This window comes from Pieris brassicae, chromosome 6, assembly GCF_905147105.1.
Source record: "Pieris brassicae chromosome 6, ilPieBrab1.1, whole genome shotgun sequence".
In the NCBI taxonomy this organism is placed as follows: Eukaryota; Metazoa; Arthropoda; class Insecta; order Lepidoptera; family Pieridae; genus Pieris; species Pieris brassicae.
Window position 1 is genome coordinate 18,567,894 of NC_059670.1, and position 10,216 is coordinate 18,578,109.

Here is a 10,216-nt window from a genome sequence, read left to right on the forward strand (position 1 = left end):
ACCCTTCACCCTACTTCTGAATACCTGGACGTACAACTTCATCCGTTCTTCCTTCAGCATCAATCACTAGTCACAGCCAGCCAGTCTTACTGTCCGCTACTATTATGTAACGATAATAGGCTCTTGCTAGAGTATTCCGGCCTCGTTAGTGGTTAGACAGCTCGAGGATCCCCGCTTTAGGTCGAAGGAAGAACCTTCCTTCCTTGACAATATTATTCAAGTTGCTTCGACGTATTATTCTTTAATTTATTAATATTCAAGTTTTAATCTAATTTACGTTATAGGAACATAATTTTAAATAAAGAGTTCAGCAGTTTAAGGTCAGATTTAGAGTTGTTTAACTGTATCTTTGTATCCTCTCACATAGATTTTATTAATAAGCTGTTAACTACTGTCACTGTTATTTGTCAGCTATCTTGATTCTTGACAGAATACAATTATTTAATAACAAGTATTCTGTATTGTGTTTAGAATTTGGATTTGGTTTTTCTATCTTCAATTTAGTGGTTCCACTTAGTACTTTCAGTACTTATGAGTTGAAAAGTAATCTAAATATATATTTCTTACAACAAGAATAACCGTAATTGATTTTAGTGTCTGGAGCCTGTATGCGAGGTTAATTCATGAAAACAACTACTGAAATGCACTTTTCATAGCACATGTTATCATCATGGAACAAATATTGCAATTCGATTGGTTTGTAGTTAAAATCCCGTATCTAATCAGTATGCTTAAATGGAAAATGAACAATGGTCAACATAACCTTAAGTACACAAACCCCCATGTTTAAATCATACATTGTTGTAGGACAAATTTTCAGCCGGAGACAGATAAATATTTCCTAACTTCTGAGGCCTTGGAAAATAGTGTTACGGAGAAAATTCTTCAAAATAACTTTCACGATCCCTTAATATCCAGCAGTGAGGATGAGGAGCAAGAAGTTATTAACTGGGATGAAATCTTCAGTAAAAAGAAATATGTAATTATTTTATACTATTTAACTACAGTCAAAATCTGTTATATCGATATAAAAACCAATAGTTGTTATTAAGAACTTAATACAATAGAATTCAGCCAGGACCTTTTATTTTGGTCAATATAACTGTTATATTGTTCTTAACGATGTTGTTGTAAACGGTTTTGACTGTAGTTCCTTATTTACTTTTTTAAATTATGAACTACAATTAATATGAATAATATAACTTGTATGGTTTGTCATCAATGAACTCAAAACTAAAACACTACTTTACTTTTTTTAATACTTTTACAGAGAAAAGATGACTTTCTATTTGTTTTCATTTTCGAATTTGTTATATAGTCAAGCTTTCAAAACAATAAATAGATGCTCATGCTTATAATATATATAGAATAGTAACCTAACTTGTGTAAGTGATTCAAAGAATTGCCTCGAAGTATTGATAAATTTAGATGTCTTTTTATCTAATCTCAATTAAACTTAATTATCAAATAAATTTGTTATGTTAGTTGTGCATAAAATTATATTTCTGCTTACAGAATGAAAGGAACAACCATATTTTTGTGCCAGGTTTTAGAGGATGTCCAAAATATCCAAAACTGTCGAGTCTCAAGCCCAATCAACAAACACAACTTCTCAAAGTTATTTGTGCAAACCATTCACATGTTCTTCCACAGAAAACTTTCCCGAGACCTACTAAGATAGATTTTAGACTATTTGAGGTTGGTACTTGTTTAATGTTGTTGCTTCTAATATATTTTTAAATCAATAATTACTTTATTTAAATAAGGTTATGTTTTATTTTAAAAACTCCATTATTATGATGTTATATTAGGCAAATAAGGCATTAAGTTAAGAATAATGTTAGGTAAATGTTAATTTGGAGTTGAGTAAAAAATTTATATTTAAGAAATTGTGATATTTTTACAGGAATTAAAACCACTCTATGAACAAGAACAGAAAGAATTTATAGCCTGGGCTAAAAACCTATGGATCACAGAACATTGTGTTAGGGCATTACGACCCAAGCCACCAGTAGAGTTAGTCTATGAAGCATATTTTAAATTAAATGCTAGTGAACTTCAATGTTATCCAAAATTGTATACCCTAGCAGCTCAAATACCACTTGAGGGCAAAAATGAAAACTACAATGAAATGGTTTTTTGTGAAGATTTAATTGATGTAAGTATTTCAAGAGTAAGTTGCAAGGCAATCGTATCACACTGTTTATATCATAACAGAAGGCTGTAATTAAAATAAACAAAATTTTAAAGTTGGTCTTAATTTTGTTAATATTTTATAGGAATAAATAATGGCTATAGGTTTAGTAAAAAATGGATTTAGATGAATTAAGAAATATATAAACATACCTATCGTATGTATGGATTGTACACTATAAATATATGAATTGATTATCTGAGTTTCTAATTTGATATATTTAGCCTAATTTTTGGGTTTATACCTTGGTGTTAAATACAGAGGAAGATCACCTGTAGCAAGAGTTCATTAAGTAGTAAGAAATTAGACACGAGATAATTGTTGCCCAGTTACTAAAAAGATATATATTTTTAGGTTAATAACTTAGATATGCCAGAAATTCAATATGAAGCAATTGAGGAAAAAATTTTAATTGTAAAAAATTGTTCCGTGCCTGAGCCTTGTAATAAACATCCTTGTAGATTTATTCTACCAAGTAAGTTAATTCTCTAATTGATATAATTTCTTGAAATTATTATCTATATTTTATATATGTTAAATAAAATGTTAAACAATAGTACTTTGATAATAGTATTAAGTAGCTAATAAAATTGGAAGTTAGATATTAACATTGAAAAAAAAATAACTTAAAAAAATAATACTGTTGGCCAAAACCTTTGCATGACAGACTATTATGACTTTATGGACAGATGGCATCAATTACTTGAAAAAAAATAACTTTAAAAGTAGCCGATTTTTTATTCTATGCCTCTATGCTGATTAGTTGGAACAAATAGTTTATATATTTTATTTATAGAAATATGATGAATAAAGTGAAAAATATAATTTCAGCTGAAAAGTTAGTATCAATTCTACCAAAAACAGAGATAGAGAGGGAGTTAGCTCAATACGCTTTGGAGCAAGGTGCACAGTACATTGCCAGTGAGAGTGCGCTTAAATGTCTACTTACAATTGATCAACCTTGGCATATAACTGTTTGCGTCAGTGAAGCCATAGACTCAAGTAAGTTAAAGGACATTGCGTTCTTTTTTCAAATGCAATGTGCCTGAATTTTGACTTATCTGTGTCGAAAATAAAAATTTACTATCTCATATGTGCGGTGGGTTTTGGCGCCATGCCGTGTGTCTTTTTTTACTGAATTTTCTAAGACTGAACTATTTCGTCTTATAAATGTCTCATGTCATATCACCTCGAATATTTTAAAGGAAAGGTGTTTGAAACAATTGCATAACGTTTTTATAGATGGTCATATGATTTCTCGTATAAACGAGAAATCCAGGTAAAATGTTACCTAACAATTTGAACTTTAATTAATTTAGGAAACAAAAACGTGAAAGGAGATGGTTTTCGTTATCTCTTATGTCAAAATAATTGTTGTGTGTAAAATTTTACAGAAATCGTAATGTGATAATTTTAGATGGCGAGCGATCAAATGTAGTTGTGTTAGGTAACGAGTTCTCTATCAAAAAAGAGTCAGTGCTTCAACGGACATACAAAGCTTTTCACCATCTACTTGAAGATGCACTTGTGCCGTAAGTATAGGTTACTTATTATACTGTTCCAAATTCAAAAATGTGTCACAGTTCAAAAATCGAATGGATTCGAATTAAATTAACAAGCGCAGACTATATAAATCATTTCATAAAATCACGTTTATATCTGTAATACAAATTATTTATCGTCAAAGCCAATTTTATTTTAAACTTGGTAAGGAGCCGACAAGAACCTTATTACATTAATTTTATTAAGCCCGACAATTTTAATAAATGGTCCGTTTTTTTTTCTGAAACACTTGTCAAATTAAATTTTCTACTATTTTCCCAGTTTATCAGAAAGATCCAGGTTAATAAGCCAGCAAGCATCGTCAGAGGAGGAGTCGTTAATCTTTAGTAGTATGGATGTTCAGGAAGGCTTGGAGCCATCCAGTGACGATGAGGACAACTTATGCATCGACACTGGTATGATTTATTTTCTTGTAGAGTGCTTAGGCAGAAAGTTAAAAAGTTTGATTATGAGTAATAAACTTAAGTTAATTGAATACTTTGTTGTTTTACACTGCAAAAACTTAGTCAACGAAAATAACTTCAGTAGTTCATTATAGAGGGCGCACCAAGCAGAGACGAAGGTAATAGTATTTTATCTGTAGTATAGGTATGGTCTAATGTTTACATTATTTGAGGATTTGAGTGTGATTTTTTAAAAAGAAAATAATAAATAAAAATATTACAGGTGACGATTTACAAGAGGGCGAGCCACAGACTGAGGAGCTTAAAGACAATAATGAGAAGGAAAGTAACGCTAACAATAACGAGAATTCTACAAATAAAAAAAATATAGGACCGTATGTTTGTACTTGTAAAGGTAAATACTGTAAATCTGAATTTCTTAATAATTAAAGAGTTATTTCAACAGCGGCGAGAGTTTTTCTAATATTAGAATGACTTTAATTGAAAATTACTGGCCATTAATTGCTTTATACATTCAAAATTCAAATAATTCCATTTTTAAATTTTAGTTTTATTTTCTTTTCTTTTTTTGCAACATACCAGTTACTATAAAATAAGTTTCACAAGCCAGTGAAGTTCTGTAGGTGCAGAAATTATATTTTTTATTTGAATGATTTCAGACACAATATTCGAAGTCCCGCCTCCGCGCTCGTACAAGAAATGGCGGGTACGCAACAAAGTCACGGGTGAACGACATGATATTATCGTACACTGCGAACATCGCGTTAGAGTAAGTTTGCATTAAAAACTGTTGGCTGAATTGGTGGTTAGGAATAAAAAATCATTATAAAAATATAAAGCCTGATAAATCAGATAATTTTGTTCTTAACAATTATAACATGTATACAATTTCATACGAAGTCACAACAATGTCAAGTTTTAATGTCCAGAAAATATCTCTATGAAATTTTGGTAAATTATTGCAGCACGGCACAGGAGAAATAGTATTGGAGCCGATTCCCGAGTATCAACTTGAGTGTGGTGCTGTCTCGCTCTCGCGCCATAAGGTCGCCGCTATTGCACTCTCGCTTTACTTAAGACGGAAGGCAAGTCTTCTTAAAGGTGAGTCGAGAGGCTCTATACGTGGTCATGATGTCTCTAGAGACAACTTTTTATGTCACAAATCGACTGAAAAGAAGGGAAAATTATTATTAAGAGATTTTAAAATATTTTATGAATGTATATTATACATGTACCATATTTTTATAATTGGCTTTATTGTTTTATTTATAATAGTTTATTTATTTAATCAAACAATCTTAAATTCATATCTTGTGTTAGTGTTTACTGGCTTTGCATGCCGGTTTTAGTCTTCGTAATAAAATTAATGTTTTATAATATACTTCTATACATTTTTGATCACGCGGTATATTTGTCAAAAACTAGGAGTCTTCTTCAAACTTTTAATAGGGAAAACTGTTTATTAGACGAACAGATTTTGTGTTTGTTTAAAACAAATCTGAATTAATTAAACAAATTTCAGTTCGAATAGACGGTTCGTCAGGTGAAATAGTGACAATGGAGAAATTGAGTTCCACAGAGTGGAGCGAGAAACATGGCGAAATGTTGCCACATATAGCTGACGTTTTACACACCACATTGAACCAACTTCAGGGTCTATTACCTGGCAATTACATACTTCAACATGATGTAAGTAAATCAGATGTTAAAACGCGATTCACAAATAAGAAAGTAATTTATTTATTTCTATCATTTTTTTTAAATGGAATGCAAGGACTACTACTTTAACGAATACGAATATCAAACCTAGTTTTCTTTGAATCAGATTTTAAAAAAAGCATTGTTAAAAACGTCAATTTAGTACCTAATCTGCATAATTAAGAAAAAAATTCCCTGTAAAAACTAAAATTGGAGTGTACAATTTTTATTGTATTGACGACTCGCGTTGGCCTAAACAATATCACACTACGACCAAGACGCGTACTCGCAACGCACACATAGATGCACGCGGCTTCTACTAGGTCCTTACACATGAAATTGGCGTATTTCGTACTGGCCACTTTAATCACCTGAATCTCCTCTTTGGTAAGGAATTCCAAATTCAAATTTGTACAGCTATTTACTCATGTATTTGTGCTTCGATGACCGTCATTCATTTGTTTTTTTCTTGTGTTTTTTCTGTTTGCGTCACTCATTTTACAAAATGGAAAACTTAAAGTATCGCATTATTTACGAGTACGAGTTCCGCCGTGGCACTAGTGCTGCGGAAATGACTCAAAGGGTGAATGATGTGTATGGCGGTCATGTTGCAAAAGAAAACACAGTTCGTTTTTGGTTCCAACGTTTTCGTTCTGGAATCGATACGGTACGATAATCGGAAGCGGTCAACGCAATGGTTGGATCCTGGCCAGCCAGCCAAATCCTGCCCCAAGCGAAAACCTCCGTACTCCCCAGACCTTACTCCAACAGATTACCATTTTTTTTTTCGAAATTTGGACAACTTCTTGCAAGGGAAAAAATTTAACTCTAATGGGGCAGTCCAAATCGCCTTCATAGATGTTATTGATTCCCAACCGACTGGTTTTTTTAGTAAAGGGATCAATGAACTACCTATGAGATCAAAGTGAGGTAAAAGTGCATAGAAAACAATGGTTCATACTTTGATTAATTAAATATTATATTTAAAAATATTCGACTTTTTGTTCCTCCCATACAAAACGCCAATTTCATATGTAAGGATCTAATAGATAATAGGAAGTCAGAACAAGTTCGTGGCACATAATCAGATTAGAGTAAAAAACCGCCTTCACCGGGGAAGGACCTTTACTACGTCCTTTGTTTACTCGAGTGAGCTTCCGTCCTGTCCTTCAAGCGATTGACCACCCCGCGATACCACGAGCCGAGGTCTCACAGGAGACGCCCTTGCGCTAGCCGTGGGATTAACGCCAAAACAGCCCGAGCTGAGCTGTAAAATGCCTTAAGGCCAACAGCGAGATTCCTTACAAAAAAATAATAATTTCGTGGCATTCGCTAGCTAGACTGATCTGTGATAGCCCTCCAAGTTATCTGCTCGTGGATCTTCAGTAGCTTATCTTCACCGCGTCGTTCAAATTATGCCTTAGCGATTCTTTTAGGTTCCTCATATTGTATTTACCTACTGTAATGTAATCAATATTGTATCGAGAAGAACAATACAATTACTTTCTTTAGGACCATTGAGTTTAACTCGCCCTTACAATTTTTAATTTTCGTAAACAGTATGTTCTCCGCTGATCAACACTGCTCACCTGTATATAAATCTGATACATAACTAAGTTTGTTGCATTATTATGTCTGATCCTTTTTCATTTTTAGCCAAGCCACGGAACGAACGCAATGCTATACCGACCCGGCAAGTCGAATGCGGATTCGCTGGTACTAAACATAGATGTTGATGCGCCTGCGCCGGCCGATCAGTCCGCGGACGTCAAAGTACCACCGACGCTATGCGACGACCTGTTGCCTATACATAAGTATGTATTATTTCTTTACTAAGATTATCAAAATATGTTCAAAAATTTGTATTAATTTAATGGGTTTTGAATAAATGGTAATAAACATCTCCCTAAAGGATGAACAAATAAAGAGAACTAAAATGGCTTCACGTGACAATGTCATAACAAAACATTGATGAAATGATTGCATAGTTTTATAATTAAAATTGAATAATTTTTAACGAAATATCACTATTTTGTATGGATTCAAAGAGAGAGTTAGATGCGGCGCAAGCGTACAATGAGCGTAACGGGACACAAAGTCATGCGTTTTCGGGCGTACAGCCGGCGTCAATCGATTTAATACGTCACGTCAAAAATACGTTTTCAGACATCGAAGAATTCTGCCTTGTGCGTTTACACCGTATGAAGACCAGCTTCCAAAGCAGCCGCGCAAGGCACCAGCTAAGAACAAAACCCCACCTCGGGCTATCAAGGTAAACCAAAATTTTCAGGAACATTTATAAAATTTAATACCAAAAAATTTGTTTGACAGATCTAAGATTTTATACTAGATTTAAATTATACCATTGTTTATAATATGTAAAGAATTGTGTTTAATAGGTTTAAATTTATGAAATTTTTGACAAACAATTTCTGATGGAACTGCAATGTTTATGGATAGTATTTCGTATCAACAATGTTAAACGCCTACTTTAATTATAATTTTGATATATCTTCAACCTAGATTGGAGTTTGATGTCATAAAATCAAATTATAATTAGAAAATTAAGTCATCGCGTTATTCAATCTTTATTAGTAAAAAAAATTTAAGCTTTGCAAAGGTAAAATGACAACTCAAACCCTAATTTAGATCGCTCGATATGTTTGCTGTTTGCGAATATTTCAAGATTATGCAATTTTTTCCCAAATCCTACCTTTTTTAGCTTCCATTTCTATATTTATAGAAACAAAACTCCAAACAAATCTTCCTTAATTCAAAGCCTCCTTAACCATAAGTTGTAGACCACGTGCTTGTCACATGACTATTTCCATACAATATCTGGCATATGGAAAGTTGCGTTTGTTAAAATGTCATTGTCTAAGGTGTATATTCTGAGTCGCAACTTAGCGCTAACTATGACTCCCTCGTGTTAAGATCCAATATATTTTTGACACACGGGAGCCCCACTTAGCATTCAATCTTGTCTCTGAATTTGAGGGCAAAAAGTTTTATGCCGCAAATAAAATCGCTAGTATTTTAAAAGTTTAGTTATTCTTGAGTTCGTCAAATCATAATTTACACGTTAATTTGTTCCCAGGGCATTGTGCTTACGATATTATGTGATACGGTATCATTATAAATAATTTAGAAATATATATTTTGCTACCTTAGAAAATTTATTTAACCTTCAAAAAATATAATATCGTAAGCCAGTAATAATTTAGCTATAATGACGATGAAACAAATCTGTTCGTTAGAGTTCAGCAGAACGAGGCCGCAAACGCAGGAGAGGGCGCCACTAATCGGTAGGAGGTATATCGAGTCAACTTAGTGATGTCCCAGTTTGTCGATAAGGGTATTGGTAAAGTTTCGACATTAATAACATCGATAAAGCTGACGTTGACGTAAGACTATTGAACGTGATTTTGCTTGGAAACTATCGAACCAACCAGCTAAAGAGGATTTGCATTCTGTAAGTAATACATTTTTCATTTTAAAAAAATTGTGCAAATCTTCTTTTGGTTATTACAGATAATAAAAGTTAATTACAAATTTGTTCTCAACATTTTGAGATAAATTCAATCAATTGTGCAATGAGCAAATTAAGTCGCGTGCTAATACGTGCAAATGAAGTCGCAGGCAATGGGGGCAAATAAAATTGTCAGTATCATTCAATATTCAATTAATTCTTGATGTTTAAATTTGTATGTGACAAAAGTTTGGTAAAAGAATTCCCTTTTTATGTTGCAAGTTACTTTCAAGTCAATATATATTTTCCATAATTTATCTACGTCTCTATAGAGCCAAAAAATATACAATTCACGTAGTACAATTGTAAAGCGAAATCTTTTTAAACACTGCTAATTTTCGATTTACAAACGATTCCTAAAACAAGCAGCTAAAAGGCGAGGTAAGCTCACCCAAGGCCATTGATCATTATGATCCTGATACTACGTTTATTAGTGAATTATAAATGACAGGTTTAATTTGTTGTGTTGAATTAAAAAGGTGCTATTTTTTTATTTCTTCACTAAGTTAAGGGGAGTTAGAATGCATTTTTGAAAAATCCAATATTGTGCTTAAATCTAGAGTTTGGTTTAGACGCTGTTGAATTACAATATTTTTTCGAAAGTGTTTTCTTTCGTCCGGATTTTTTTGGATTTACGTTCGTTGTCAATTAAAACCTTGTTGCAGTGGCCAGCGCGTTTGAGGGCAAGAAACAAGAAAATCCAAGACTGACATTATTTAGTATTTTTGTGTATAGTAAATATAAATTAGCCCCCTTATTCATAGAAAGTAAATCACTTTTATTTACAATACAGCGTAAACATTATTAGAAAGATAAGTTATAATTGTT

At 32.6% G+C, this 10,216-nt stretch overlaps 1 protein-coding gene across 5 annotated transcripts; it reads left to right on the forward strand.

Moving 5' to 3' along the window:
• Positions 1-445: 445 nt before the first annotated feature.
• On the forward strand, positions 446-10,216 carry LOC123711494. 5 transcript variants are annotated; one of them, XR_006753962.1, is made up of 16 exons: positions 446-696; positions 808-979; positions 1,516-1,698; positions 1,907-2,158; positions 2,549-2,669; positions 3,026-3,196; positions 3,612-3,726; positions 4,019-4,152; positions 4,424-4,555; positions 4,821-4,930; positions 5,127-5,262; positions 5,684-5,850; positions 7,516-7,673; positions 8,026-8,131; positions 9,117-9,331; positions 10,054-10,137. XR_006753962.1 is itself a non-coding variant. In XM_045664113.1 (16 exons), the coding sequence occupies exons 1-15, from the start codon at positions 671-673 to the stop codon at positions 9,159-9,161; spliced, it is 2,028 nt and encodes a 675-aa protein (XP_045520069.1). In that variant the 5' UTR covers positions 446-670; the 3' UTR covers positions 9,162-9,164; positions 10,054-10,141. The 5 variants fall into 5 exon arrangements, 3 of the variants coding, with proteins under 3 accessions (XP_045520069.1, XP_045520067.1, XP_045520068.1); XR_006753963.1 differs by having other exon boundaries at positions 9,117-9,214; XM_045664113.1 differs by having other exon boundaries at positions 9,117-9,164; positions 10,054-10,141.